General features: G+C 41.2%; 1 protein-coding gene across 1 annotated transcript; it reads right to left on the minus strand.

Annotated features, from left to right (window-relative positions):
• Window positions 1-2234: 2234 nt before the first annotated feature.
• EAF2 (ELL associated factor 2) lies at window positions 2235-14829 on the minus strand. Its single transcript, XM_072342066.1, has 6 exons — window positions 14631-14829; window positions 13196-13290; window positions 12235-12371; window positions 11351-11493; window positions 8380-8646; window positions 2235-3105 (listed from the first exon to the last, which is right to left on the minus strand). The coding sequence occupies exons 1-6, from the start codon at window positions 14731-14733 to the stop codon at window positions 3059-3061; spliced, it is 792 nt and encodes a 263-aa protein (XP_072198167.1). The 5' UTR covers window positions 14734-14829; the 3' UTR covers window positions 2235-3058.
• Between the last annotated feature and the right edge of the window lie 141 nt (window positions 14830-14970).

Below are 14970 nucleotides of genomic sequence, written 5' to 3' on the forward strand. Positions count from 1 at the left end.
AGAAAACTGGAAGCTGTCAGGCAAGGTAGCTGCAATTAGCAAGTATATGTTATCATCTTATCAGAACTTAACCACAGTCGAATACTGTGACCAGAAGAGGTAGTTACTAGAAAAACTGTACACATATCAGGTGCTGTGAGGAGAGGCTCAGGTGGGCTGCTCCTGCAGTAGCTCTTAATGCTGTAGGAGCCATAAGGCAGACCAATTTCAGTGGAGCCTGCATTGGCAGACATTTTTCATTTATCAGTGAGTGGTACGCAGATGTTCCTCAAATCCCAAACATACACAATAGCTTAGTTATGTACCCATAAAAACTGTACTTACTTTCCAGATGTTTAGAGATGCATGCACACACACACGCTTTGTATCTCTGGATAGAAAGACAAAACCGTCGAAAGCAAGGAGATGGAACCATATGTATTTCAGAAGAGTATTTTGAAAGAGGCATTCAGAGGTTGTAGAAATAGTGTTGCAGATAATGATTTCGTTCATTACTAGTTAACACAACAGGAATAAAAATGACTTTAAAGGAGAGAAAAGTAATTTTCAAATTGGAGCCTAGGAAAAATAAAATAATCCAGGACCAAAAAAGGCCTAATCTGTTTTCCTGCTGCAAGAACACCTCTCATGCCTCCAGATCTCAGTGCAACCACTTTCTCACTTCTTCCATTTGATAACAAACTCAAGGAAGGTAACTTAGGCAGGTAACTCAGCCTGCTCAGGAAAGCGCACAAAGCAAGCCATAGTGGAACAAATGCTCCAAGCAGGTCACAAATGAGACCCAAGCCAATCTCCTCTGTAGAACAAAAGATCCAGGCAAGCTCTTTAGGTTGCTTTCCAAAGCCTGACACTTACATGGAGAAGGGGAGCGAGACTGCATACATTTGGACTACATCCAGCATATAGCACCTTTTTCTTCACACGTTCAATGTCTGTTATCTTTTTCCTCTTATCTCAATAGGAACTCTGTTCCAGAATCTTATCTCCTGTGCTGATATTTAAAGGGAGCCTTTCATGAATTATCACAACCGTGCATTTGACAGAATACACCCATTTAAGTCACATATTTATACTGGGGAGTGACTGACTCGCCTCTAACCGCTTTGTACTAAGTGATGTACAAAAGCTTAACAAGGGCTCTTCCCATTCGAGAAGCTTTCTAACTCAAAGATGAAAACCTAAAGATAGTGCAGGCTTAGTTACAGTCCTGAGACTCAAGAACTTGGAAAGCTGCTTTACCTGCAGAACTATATTTAAGCACCTGTGCACATGTGAATACAATTATACATCAGACACAGGCAGGCTGCACTTGCAGCAGCTTTTCTGTTCATTTTTCTCTGAAGAATGAATGATTATAATTTAGAAATATAAACACTTACCCATGATTTGGATCCAAGCTTAGTCAGCACTGCTGTACAGCTGCTCAATCCCACGTGCCCTAAATGCATGATTGTTCAGAAAAAAAACAAACAGAAAAAATACCATTGGCCTGAAGGAAGGCTTTGATGCAAACCATTAGGGGTGTGGGGAAGCCAAAAAGAGGACGTTTCACTTTAGGATACTGCTTTAACTCAATTACAGATTAGCAGTAACAGCTCAGGTCCTCCCATCATCAAAGCAGACCTCACTAGCAGCAGGTGCCAAGAAGAAAGCAGTTTGCTAAAGTTCCAATAGCAACAGTTATAGTTCATCAGAGAACACAATACCCTCAAAAATGTCTTTATTTACATTGCTTTCTATCTAAAAATTGCTCATTAGCATTTTCTTCTCAAAGGTCTATTTAATCATGGTCATTAATGTGAGCAGTATAAGCAAAACAATGTTTTCTCCTATGATACCGTCTTTAGAAAGCTGACACTCTAGAAAGCTGTTATCTGATGTAGATCATAGCCAAGGTGCCATAGTCTGGGGGCAGAGAGCTAAGCAGATACTTCTTCTAAGCAGATACTTTCTTCTCTAGTACAGTATGGCTTAGCAATTGTATTTGGGTGCAACCTGTTAGATACATTCACCAGTCACTGGCACTGCTGTAAACTTACAGCAAAGCTCTTAATGAGGGTTGTCTCAATGCCTACAAAAGCAACAAATGCCCAAGTCTTGCATAGTGGGAAGTGACTGCATATCAGTTATAAAGAAACAGAAAGCAAGAAAATGGTATGATAAGCCTTTCAATGGCACGACTATGGTTCAGTGAAAGGTGGAAACATTAACCAGTAAAAACAAAATCAGACAATAAAATGATAAATATTGCTTTATTAAATTACTTTTGTACCCCTACAAAGAAATTTTTTAATTTCCATTACAGAATTAAATGAAGAAAACTCCTTGCTGTCTCTGTAGTTATCTAGATTTCGATACAAAAAGGTTGTAAAAAGACCAGCCTATTCAAGTTACATAAAAAAGGCAGAGAATAGACAAGTTCCCTCAGGAATCTTGAGGCTCAGAATATAAAGTCCTATAATACAATGAAATTAGGAATTCAGCAACGTGTTGAACAATTGTAAACTGTAACTGCACAAGTGGACCACATTATTCAGCAGTTTCCTTGAAGGTATAATCTGTGAACTGAACAAAAAGCATAAGCTGACACAGCAGACCTCATTTAGTCACTCTCCCTTTTATACCCTCCAAGTTAAAGCTGTGAGATCAGCATCCAGCATTTAAATGATAGAAAGGAAACTTGCCTCTATAAATATCAGAATTTCTCCATCCTATAACTATTTATATAAGTAGCTAGCTGGTACAAATCTGTTACAAATCATTTTTCAAGTAACACAGGTGGCTGAGGCAAAATAATTAAAATCAGATCATACACCATTTTACTGTAAATACAGTAATTTGAAAGGTAAACACATAACCACAGCACTGACAATATATCAATGCCGCTGTGTCATGGACTCGATGTGTCAGTAGAAAATTAGGATGCCTTTATTATTAAAATCAAGGACATTCATTCCAGTCTCTGGTAATCTAATCTTAGTGCAAAACAGATGCTAAGACATATTTAGCAAAGGGAAAAAAAAAAAGAAAGGTGATACATTTAAGGCCAAAGATTTGTTCAGTCATCACTATCGCTTCCAGATTCACTCAGCTGCAAGTCATTTCCTAAAAGAGACAGAGTCATCATATTAGTCATTTTCAAGGAAATATCTTTCAAGATTTTCCCCTTTCCCAATTAAAGGCTTAACAACCAACTTGATTTTAGTTTCTACATAAGAGTAGAAACCAACAGAACCACAGAGACCGCATTTCTGCAATTTTAAACTCTTAGCAGGAAGGCCATTAGCTTATTAGTCACAAAGGCATTTACTATTGCAAGATCACAACAGCTGACACCTATCTTTGCCACCCACATTTTCATGCTTCATAAAGGGGAAAACTGCTGCCAAATGCAGGTTTGTGAAAAACAAGTTGCAGGGTTGTTGGTTTTTTTTTCCTTTCCAATAAACATTTGAATGCACTCAGCTGTGCTTGACAACAAAGCCATGTCTCAATCAAGAGCAGCAGCTCTTTGATGCACCTTTTATAGATGTATCGGTGACCTACTATTGCAAACAGGTTTTGGAACAAGCGAACAAACAAAACATCAAAAGCAATTTCACACAGCACTTTAATTTGGAAGCTATATACATATTTCAAAATGGGAAATTAAGAACAGAGACTACATTGTGCTTGCAATGAATGTCCATAAGCTTATGGGAAGGGAGGGGAGGAACCAAAGAACACTAACAACAAAAACAAACAGAGCAGTGTGTTATAAAGAATCGATACCATATCAGCAGCACCCCATTTTTTTTAGGTTAAGAATTTCTTCCAGCTAGTGTGATTTTCTTCACACCTCTGTTGTGAAATAGCCATTAGAAAATGAAAAATGAACCCCTCACATTGTTCAGAAATGAACTGAAAAGCACAGAGAATGGCTGAAACTCAGTAGGCACAGTATTTTCATATGTTCTCTCACCCTTCACAGATCACTTTTCCAGATGGATAAGAGTAACCTCAGTAGGGTAAAACCAGCAAGACACTCGGAGCATATGTTTTGTTATCAGGCATAACATTTCTGCTAGAACACTGAAGTCTTTAACATGGCTGCATTTAGCCTTCCTTTGTTTTCCACTATGTCAGCACTACAGCTTAGGAAGCATGGTACACGATTCTCCACAACAAAGCAGAAAACATTGTTTATGTAAGGCAAGAATAGTGAAGATGGATCTTTTCAGCAATCTTTAAAGTACTGCTGTAGTCATTTTTCCAATTCTAAAGAGCATATCTACAGCCATATCACTTATAATGTTTAAAAAGCAATTTTTAAGGGAAAAAAAAAGTAATTTGTTGGAAATTATTGAGGACAATATATTAACCTGAGAAACAGTATTACAAGGCAGAGAATGGCACTAGCAAATTAAACTCAAGCATTTATCATTCAAAGGAAAACAATCAAAGAGTTCTTGGAAATCCTAATCCTATTATGCATTACCTACTTTGAGAGATGGCTGCAGTAAGAACAAGAAGATAACCTTTCAAATAATGATTCTGCAGCCTTCAGAAGTTATTTCAACACAGTTAATAGAAATTGCACAAACTGAATAACACCAACTAGAAAATATCAACGCTTGTGAAAACCAGCAGATGGGAAAAGCAAGGACTCCAAATTCCAGAATCAGAAGTAATTCATTTGGATATATTTCAGGGGAAACTTTCTGGCCCATCTTTCTAAATACCTCTAAAAGAACACCTGCAGAAAGATGGCAAAATAACAGAGACTAGAATTAGTAGTTTCAGAATGGAAGCTTGATTTAATCAGGACTCTGAAGAATCATCTACACTCAACTGTACTTTGCACAGTAATAAAGTGGGGGAAAAAAGGGAATTCAGTCTTCCACAGTGCCAGTGCTTACTAGTAGCATTAAATAAATGAAACAGATTACCCTGCAAACCGTGGCATTTCCTAAACTTTTACATCGGTGGCTGTAATACAGTTGAATTCATGCAAGAAGTTACTTGAGACAAGGAAACTCATAAGAGTGTCTGTGTTTCATAGATCGTAGTTGGTATATCAGCACCAAATACACGGAAAAGCATTTCATGACTAGCTGCTGTACCAGCACCAAAAACAATCTAGAGAACTGAAGTTGTGTTGAAAGCCGAATACATGAGACACTGCCCCAGTATAGTCAGTGTGCTGATTTTTCCTAGAAAATTAGACTTTGCTTAGCATAACTCTCATTTACAAGTAAACATAAAGCAACATATGTTCAAATATTTGTAAAGAGATTAACTAGCGTCAGCATTTACAAGCTTTATTATAAGGCAAGTTGTGAGCTTAGATCAGCTTTGGAAGGGAGAAAGAAAGAAGCAGGATTTCAGGGGTGAGCCTTGCCGCTGAGGATAAGAAGGCAGCTTTGACCCCTGGATTCTGGAGAAGGTAACTTATTTCTATCTGATAGAAGTGTTTTGTTACCATGCTCCTGTGCCTTCCAAGTTCCACAAAACCTCAACTGTATGATTTATATACCTAAGATGAAACCTCTCTCTAACCCTTTCCCCAAACTTCTGCCCGCATTCAGCAAGCCAGAAAAACTTCACTAATTACTAATCACAGCCTTGATTCTGCAGAGCTGCACAAAACTAGTCATGCACATGCATGATCAAACCTCAAAACAGGATTAGACAAGCAAGCTATTTGTTTGTGCGGACATTTGTTGCTTCAGTGTTTTATTTCTGAAGAACATTTGAGATGGAAGAAATGACCATCCCAAACCCCAACAGAAATCTTGTCATTCCAGCTAGAACCATGTGCTATTCATTTAGTGCCTCCAGGTTTCACTGTTATTTACCCTCTCCTGCCAAATTTCCTCACCAAGAGAGCTAGAGGAAATGCATTCTTCTTCAAAATGACTTTCTTAATATTTGTCTAGTTGAAGTGTACTTCAAACATTAACAGTACTCATTAGGTATAGAATCATGCAGTAAATAAAACTCGAATCCTCACAGAATCTGGCTGGAAAGCAGTTTAAATATCATCCAGTTCCAATCCCTCTGCATTGGGCATGATTGTTAGCCACTGCCCAAATCCCCATCCAACCTGACCTTGAATATCTCCAGGAATAGGACATCCACAACTTCTCTGGGTAACCTATTCAGCCTATAAAAGAGGAGACTGAAGGGAGACCTCATCACAGCCTACAGCTTTTTTATGAATGGGAGAGGTGCTGATCTCCTTATAGTGACCAATGATAGAATCCAGGGGAACAACATGAAGTGGCAACAGGGGACGTACAGGTTAGATATCAGGAGATGTTCTTCACCATGAGGGTGTTCAGTCACTGGAACAACCTGCCTAGGAAGCTGAGCTTGAAGCTGGCACTGAGCTTGACAGAGTTCAAAAAGCATCTGGATAACACACTCAGACATACAGTCTGGTTTTTTATGGTCTTGTCTAGAGCCAGGAGTTGGACTAAATGATCCTTATAGGTACCTTCTAACTTAGGATATCCTATGATTCTAACATTTGCTAGTACTTCTCCTCAGGGCTGCTTTCAGTGCATTCTCCACCCAACCTGTGTTTGTGCTGAAGATTACACTGATCAGCATGCAGAACTTCATGAGGTTTGCACAAGCCCACCACACAAGCCTGTCAAGGTCATTCTGGATGGCATCCCTTCTCTTCAGGGTGTTGACTGCACCACACAGCTTGACATCATCAGCAAACTTGCTAAGGGTGCACCCGATCCTACTGTCCATCACACTGACAAATATGTTAAACATCAGTCTCAATATCAACACCTGAAGAACATCACTTGTCACTGATCTCCACTTGAACATAGAGCTGCTGGCCACAACTCTGACTGTGATCATCCATCTAATTCCCTATCTACCAAGAAAGTTTTCTGTCAAATCCAGGTCTCTCCAATTTAGAGCTAAGCTAAATAAATAGCTGTGCAAGCTAGTTAAGCCCAAGGCTTGATGCTACAAACAGAAGGTTTCACCTGTCTACGCAAGTTCTCAAGCACTAAGTCATCAACTTCCTCTGTGATGGCTTTGATGTTGTCATGTTTCAAGCAGCATTTTCTCACTATGACTGTTGGAACTAGTAGAGTTGGCCACCTGTACTCCTAAGAGTGTTTCTCAGTGGAAGTTTTGACAGCTGAGATTCTGTCACAGGAGGAAGAGCTTCATCTCATTTTCATAGCAGCTTTAAATAAAGCATGAAGAATGGTGAATCTCATTTGTGAACAAGAGTTGAAATAAATGGCATATTTCGAAGTCACACAAATTACAAACGAAGACATTGTTTTCTACACTGACAGTAAAATGAAGATAGCATTAAGTTATTGGCACATGAAGTCACAAGACTTTTCCATCTGATCTTATCTCTGATCAGACAGTATGTAAGTAACCACAGATATTTAAGTATTTCAATACTTGCTACAAAAAAAAACCCAACACTGAAAAAAAAAAAACAAAAAAACCCCCAAAAAACCAACCACCAAACCTGTTTGCATTAACTATTAGGTGCTGAAATAAAAGTTGAAACTTCAGTATAACCTGTTTACATATAGATGATAGGCCTTAAATATCTCAGGCAGTACAGTAGGGTTTTACAGAAATCTCTTCATAATGTGAGCCTGCAGTTCAATGTCTAATTAAAAACATACTTGTTTGCAAACAGCTGAACACTTACAGCTTCTACATCTGAATACCCCTGCTTATTTAGGTAGCAAACTTGAGACTCTACCGACTGATTTTCTCTCCCTCCTCTGTCCAAGCTCTCCTTTTTGACAATACTTAGCAATATATTCCAAGCTGTGTGGTAATCACATCTTGAAGAACACAGCAGCTGCTACTTTTCAAATGACATTTTTAGTTGGTTGAATTGGTGGAATAAGATAGTATCACCTGAAAATAAACAACTGCCTTCCTTACATGCAAAAGAGAGTTTTGCCATGCTGTCCAGTTGGGACAGTGCCATAAATAATAGTAATTGAAGTAGCTAAGAATATGCCATCTCTTCTGTAATTCAAAGTATTGTCAGTGTGGTATCTTTCCCATAGTTCTAACCAAGAAATTACATGTTTTGAGAGTACCCTGTAAGTTCAAGTGCTTTCATTACAAAATCACTGTTCTACAGTCTCAATGTATATAACTGGGAGGAAGCCAGAACAAATCAGAACTGCAACAGCTTTAATTTAGTATCTCTTGGGACCAAAAGCCTTCCAGCCTACCATCTAATTCAGACTTTGGCTGAACAATCAAACCTTAGCATTGCTTCCCACAGTTTAAATTAAAACAGAGACCTACTTAAAAACAATATGATTTCTGCTCAGAATCTTGATGTCTGGAATGGCATACTAAGAAAAGAACTGTCTTTGTACTTACGTAGTGTATTCATCATATGACCACTGTTCTCCTGGGATCTGTTATGACTGGCATCTTCATCAGGGACAGCCTGATGAGGTACGGCAGACACAGTAGGCTGTGGCTGCAGATATGGCATTGACAAGGGAAGAGAGGGCCTTGCTTCCTCATCTTCAGAGTCACTGGAACTATTTTCACTACTTGATGAAGAGGATGAAGAACTTTTGGAGTCAGATGAACTATCAGAACTACTCAGCTGATCCATCATGCTGGCTTCTGCTTTTAGTTCTGCAAACAATGTTTCTCAGTTAGCATTATCATCACTGATGTATAAGAGGGACAAAGAAAATCGTCATTTACAAAAGAAAATCAGTTACACAAATCAACACATTACTGAGAGGAAAAAAATAAGTAAATCAGAAAACCTCAGAACAAAGAAAAGGGTATGAGCAAACATCTAGTTTGTCATGTGGTTTTCTTCTCCCTGAGCTTGGACAGTTTTCCCCCTTTCAAGTCAAGCATTAGAACAAGGATAATTGAACACGAACCCCACATTCCACAGGGTAATGCATGCATCCCACATAGCCTTTAATTTCTGTAACTAGCTAGTCTTATATTTTCCCTAAAGATGTCTTTACCTGATTAAAAGTTGCAGTTATAACCACAGAAATAAGTTAGCAACAAAATGTCAGTAACTGCACTCAATATACCTGCCAGCAGTTCAGCAATGCAATCAACATGTGCATGGACAACATCTTCAAATGTTGAAGATGAAAGTGATCAAAAAGTAAGACTGTTCAAGACTTAATCAAATCAAGAAAGGAGAATAAAAGAATAAGCTTAAACACAAACTTCCATGAATGCTTCCAGTTCTGCATTATCAAAGGTCAGCCTGAAGGAAAAGGTGTTCAGGCCAGTCAGCCTTATCAAAGGCCGGTCTAAAGGAAAAAAGGCACTCAGGAAAACTGGCAGTTGCTGAAATAGCATGGCTATGACTGCAAGGACAAACTACCTTAGTGCCAAGGAAGAATAGAAGAGCCAAAGTGGTCCTTTATTGCAATCTGACTCAAACACAAGGCAAAAAAGAGGTAAAAAACTGGAAGAATCCTGCAGCTAAGTGCAAGTATGCACAACATCTGCATAGAAATAAGCCAGAAAATCTAACGCAAAAATTAGAAAGCAGCTGGCAGAAAGATCAAGATGATACTTCAAAATAATTCTAGAGAAGAAAGGCCAAGGACTGATCTACCACCCTTCTGAGGTTGTAAGCTAATCAAGATACAGCACTCAAGTCCTATGCACTTATGCCTCTTCTTCCCTGCTCTCACTTGTGAATACTGATTAAAAAAATTAACAGTACTGAAAATTGATGAATGAGAACTTTGCCCTGAATTCTGAAACAACTGAATTTCATTAGAAAAATACAAGTATTTTCAGACAGAGGAAGAAGGGCTAAACATATACTGGGGAAGAAATACAGAGTGACCTTCCTTGCGCCCCAGAAAATGAAGATAGTAACAAGTTCAAAGTAGTGTACTTAAACAGGAATAGTCAGTTACACAACCATGGGATGAAAAATGATTCAGCAGGCAACACTTTGGAAGAGCCTGTTACAGTGGATCGCTAAACACAGTTCTACTGTATCATGCTGCAGCAGAAATGACAAGCATTACGCTGAGATGAGATGCTATCTGGTCTTCATATATGAAGACAGTGCCAGTAAGCCAGCCTTCTTGCTTGGAGCAGTGAGGCTAAAACCTCAGCTGAAACTGGTTTTTGGCACCATACTGCAGGAAAATTTTTGAACTAGCTGAGAAATTGCTAGAGGAGAGTGAGAATGAATTAGCAATCTAGAAAACTTCTACAAAGGAATGAACCAGATGGCATCATTTTGAAGAAAGAACTGGTGAGACATAGTAGATTTCTGAGTACATTAAGACATTAAGGGCTACTTAAAAGCAGTGGAGTAATCTGGCCTGTACTTATACGATGAATATAAACCATAAGGAAATCATCAGAAATCTGACTTTAGGACAGAAAGATGGACTAGATAACCTTATGAGGTCCCTTCCAGCCCTGTTTCTTAATTATTCTGCACTTTCTTAAGTAGCACTCAAAATTGGACTGGCAGTACAAAAGGGTTTGATATATTTTGGCAGCCACTTCATTATCTTGCAATGCGTTCAACACTCCCACTCCCCAACAGCACCAAGAAAAAGTATTATTTCATTCACTGCACTCAAGCTTTCCTTTGTCTTTGCAACCCCAGCTCTATTCCAATACTGTTCTGTATATCTTTATAGTGACACATCTGAAAAACATCTGAAGGAATTCAGAACATCTTTGGAGATAGACATCAACTGATCGAAACTGTCACCTGTCAGTATTCCCATAGCAAGTAATGGCCACCTGCCATTTTCCCTGCCCTCCAAAAAGTAATAAGGCCTGCAACTACACAAAATACGCGTCTCACAAACATGGCACATAGCACTGTTCAAGAGGTGATTTGTGCAGGCACTTGCTGTATTTCCCCCCCCCCCCACTTGAATGTCATCTTTCACAAGACTCATCTGGGAATTCAAAAATTGAGTTGTAATGCACTGCACTGCAACCTATATGTTCACTGAATGCAGAGAAACAGAAGCTGTGTCAAAATGGGAAGCAACTGCACTGGTTGCAGTACCACAATACAGGCTACTTTCTGCTTGATTATAGAAGCAGCAGAAGGAAAACATATATATATATATATATATATATATATATATATAAATGTATATGAGTAAAAGCAGTATAGCTTGTGGCATTAAGCCTAATGATTCATCTGATTTTAAGGTTAAGTTTCAAATACTGCTTTGCTACCACTTGAACCAAAGCATGAGGGCAAAGTGCTTGCACAATCAGCTCCTGGAGTGAATGTCAAACTAAAACACACTCTGCTCTCAAAAAATCCTAGTTAAGAGCAAAGTTTCTAAAGCTCATATAGCAGCATTACCTTGTTCAATGTCATCCATAGGAGAAGGTGGAAACATCTTGTCTTTCGGTGGGGAATTTTTGTTGTTTGGAGTCTTAGCTGAGTTTCGGATTTGCTGCTGTTGCTGTTCTATACGAGACTGGACCTTACTGCTTCCTTCAGCTCTGTTTAAAAAGAAAAGAAAATTGTCATTGCTTTAGAAGACAGGATATGAGATAAAAAAGCAGGAATACAGGGGATGCTATACCTCAAGTTATGGAATTATTTGCCATATCTTCCTAAAAAGCATCATTACACTTACAGGTACATTAATTGATCTTAATGGCATATAATTAGATATGGATGTAACATTATAAATACGGTGCCAGTAAGTTTTGAATTCTGTGTTAGTTGACTTGTTATAACACCTGGCTACCCAGGATCATTCACTAATAACTGCTGAAAGAAAGTTCTGAAGATTCAGTAATACAAAAGAACACAAACTTGGTATGGGGAAAAACAAGTCACTGCTACTACTGAAACCAGAACAGAGATTTTTTTGGTCTCTTTTCTTATTTAGAAGTCAGAAGACATTATGCAAACTACTTTCCAAAGAGATTAGCCCTCCTCTGTAATCATTAGATTATACTTCTAATACATCTAAATATGCCACTTCTTAGTTAAAATAAAGTAGGGGAAAAACGACTTTCCTATGATTTCTGCTGGTCAAGACTTGAAAGCTGCAAAGCCAAGTTGGTGTGTTGAGATCACAGGCTTTTCACTCTACTGAACAAAGCCAGAGACTTTCTAAACACAACGTTATGATAAAAATAGTAAAGGGCCGAAACACATCTCAATTTCAACTCAGTAACAAATAGATTTCCTTAATGAGATGAGGCCAGGTGTTCACCTTGTGAATTACCCACCTGATTTTCTTCACAGTGATGTTGCTACTAAGTTTCTCTAGGCGACATTCTCCAGTGTCATGATTGATAATTAAGATACATTCCTTTAGGTAAGGCTTCTTTGAGCCCTTGAACACTGTCACTGGTGGAGTAGAGCCCTGGTAAATGAGAAGAGCCCAGCAATTGTTACAACGTAGAACTTTTTCCTTCTTAGGAAGATAAAACAATCCATCACAGAGATTACAAATTCATTATAAGCAATGATTTCTAGCTTTGAGAAATGCTATTGGTTATTTCAAATCAGACTCAACCGTGACCAAAAGCAGCTGGTGACTGACTAGAAGGAAATTTCATCTTCAGCATTTAATCAGTTTCAAACTTATTTCCAGATCATGGCATACTTACTGTAGGACTCCTTTTACCAAAAGGGGTTTCAGTAACCAATAAGCAGAGGAGTAAAGCATAGCAGGTAGTAAATTTTCCCTTTCCAGTCTTTCCTGCTTTAGAACTGTGCTACAGCAGTAAATACCAAGGGGAAACTCACACTGCCAATATCCACATAAAGCTTTTCGGCATATGCAACACTTCAGGTCATCCTACAACTTACTTCCAATTCAGTGAATACACTTAAAGCTACAGTACAGCTGTTTGGTCCTTTAGGTCCTTTGCAATTTTACACATTAGAGCAATTGGTTTTGAGCTCTAAAAATTACACAAGCAGCTCTAAAACGACATTAAAACTTTCTATCCTTCTATATTCGACATATTCTTATGACAGTAAGCCATAAGAGATAATTATGGGGTGACCAAGGCCAGGCTGGTTGGGGCAGGCAGCCTAATCTAGTGGCTGGCGACCCTATGCACAGCAGGTGGGTGGAACTGGAGAGACTTTAAGTCCCTTCCAAGCCAAAACATTCTGCAGTTCTATGATAGCAAAATATACCATCCCATATGCCTGCCACTCTTCAGCCAACCCACTCACCTCAATATTCGGCAGTGTTATCGTCACCTGTTCACCTTTGCCAACTTCAAGGTCTCCTTCACAAGCAGTATCAATAGAGGCGGGCTTAAAGTCATCTAAAAATAAGAACAAACTGGATTATTTGATGGCTTTTCAGGACCCTTCTAACCCTAGACATGCTCTGAATATCATTTCAATTGGAGACTATTACGCTATGACCTTCTTTGCTGGCATATCGCCTGCTGATCCCCTGATCAGATCTGTAGATCAGCAGAATTCAAAGTCGAGATTGTTTTTCTCCGTATTCAGCTTAAATGTTAACACCTTTCCTAAACGTTAACACCTTTCCGATCTACTTTAGGAAGCCCTGTTAGGTGCTAAAGGCTAGGAGACTGGATGTGTTAGACTTCAAAAGAAAAGACTTCAATTAAATACTTGCAGCAAGAAGCTTTTTGAAAGCCCCTGGGAGCCGATTGTCCCTTTACGGTCGGCTCTCAGGAGGCCCCACCTGCAGCCGGCATTCAGCTCTGAGGCCCCCGGCACAAGAAGGGCACAGACCTGTTGGAGCACGTCTAGGGGGCTATGAGATGTTAGGGGGGAAATTCTTTGTGCTCGTGTGGGTTTGAGTCCTGGGCCCCACACACAGTGTGCTGCTGGGGAGCATAGCAGAGCTCCAGAGCTTCTCATCAGGAATCAGGGGTGATATTTGCTTTAAGCTACATCTGCTGGGCAATTCAAGCAGAGATACCGATTTCAGTGCACATAAGCTGGCTCTTGAATTTCAGTGGCAGCCAGTAGCTACGCTTCCCCCTTTAGTCATTTGTTACCACAACCCTCAGGTGTCAGAGCGATCTCTGTGCGCGGCGGGGATGAGTACACCAGTTCCTACGTCTCATTCGTTGGAAACGAAGGGAGATTTCAAAACAGATTTCAGAACAGATCATCGAATTACCGCAGTCAGCGAAAAGCGGGACTGGTGGCAAACACTCGGTGTACTTCCAGAACGAGGGCGGTTCTCAGCAGTAGCTCACTTACCCAGGCGCGGCGTTCCCCTCCCGGCGTGCGGCCCCGCGGGGAACGCGTGAGCGAACGGGGCAGCGCTCGGAGCCGCCAGCCCGGCCTCGCGTCACCCCCGGACAGCCGTCTCCTGGCTACCCCAGGGCCGCGAGCGCGCAGCGGCCATATAAGCGGGGAGGGGACGCGACGAACGCCGCTCGTCACCTTTGGTGCCGAACTGCGCTCGGCTCCCGAAAACGAAGCGCGAGAAGGCAGAGCTCGAGACCTGCCGCAGGGACCGCCCGGCCGTAGGCAGAGTCGCCCGGGCCCTTCCCCCCCAGGCCGGGGACGGATCCGCCTCGGGCCGCGTGAGCTGCTCCGGGTCCGACCCCGCGCCAAGCCGGAACCCGGAGTCCGGCACCTGCCGCCCTCCCGCCCCGCCGCGCGTCCCCCAGCTCACAGCGCACGGTATGAAAGGCGCAGCGCGGCTGCTTCTCGAAGGTCTCGCCCAGCTGCAGCACCCGCTCCTTGGGCTCGAGGAGCGGCGGGGCCATCCCGTTCATGGCGGCGCGCACCGCACGCCTCACACCATGGCCCGCACGGGCGGCCCCCGCCGCTCCCGCCGCCACCGCACATCCCTCACGCCGCGGGGGCGGGGCCGCGCCGGACACGCCCGCTCGGCTCCTCTGCCGCTGACCACGCCCCCTTCGCGACAAGCCCCGCCCCCTGTCGCCGTGCCGCTCGGCGCCGCCCTCGTAGCCCCGCCCCTCTCGCCGTGCGTCACCGAGCAGCGTAAGCTC

The sequence above is a fragment of the Excalfactoria chinensis genome, chromosome 7 (genome assembly GCF_039878825.1).
Source record: "Excalfactoria chinensis isolate bCotChi1 chromosome 7, bCotChi1.hap2, whole genome shotgun sequence".
NCBI lineage: Eukaryota > Metazoa > Chordata > Aves > Galliformes > Phasianidae > Excalfactoria > Excalfactoria chinensis.

Coding starts and splice junctions, on each gene's coding strand:
- EAF2 (XM_072342066.1), bottom strand. CDS start 14,733: ATGAACGGGATGGCCCCGCCGCTCCTCGAGCCCAAGGAGCGGGTGCTG. Junction 13,291..14,630: donor CGCCTTTCATACCGTGCGCT/GTGAGCTGGGGG, acceptor TCTTATTTTTAG/ATGACTTTAAGCCCGCCTCT. Junction 8,647..11,350: donor TATGGATGACATTGAACAAG/GTAATGCTGCTA, acceptor CATTGTTTGCAG/AACTAAAAGCAGAAGCCAGC.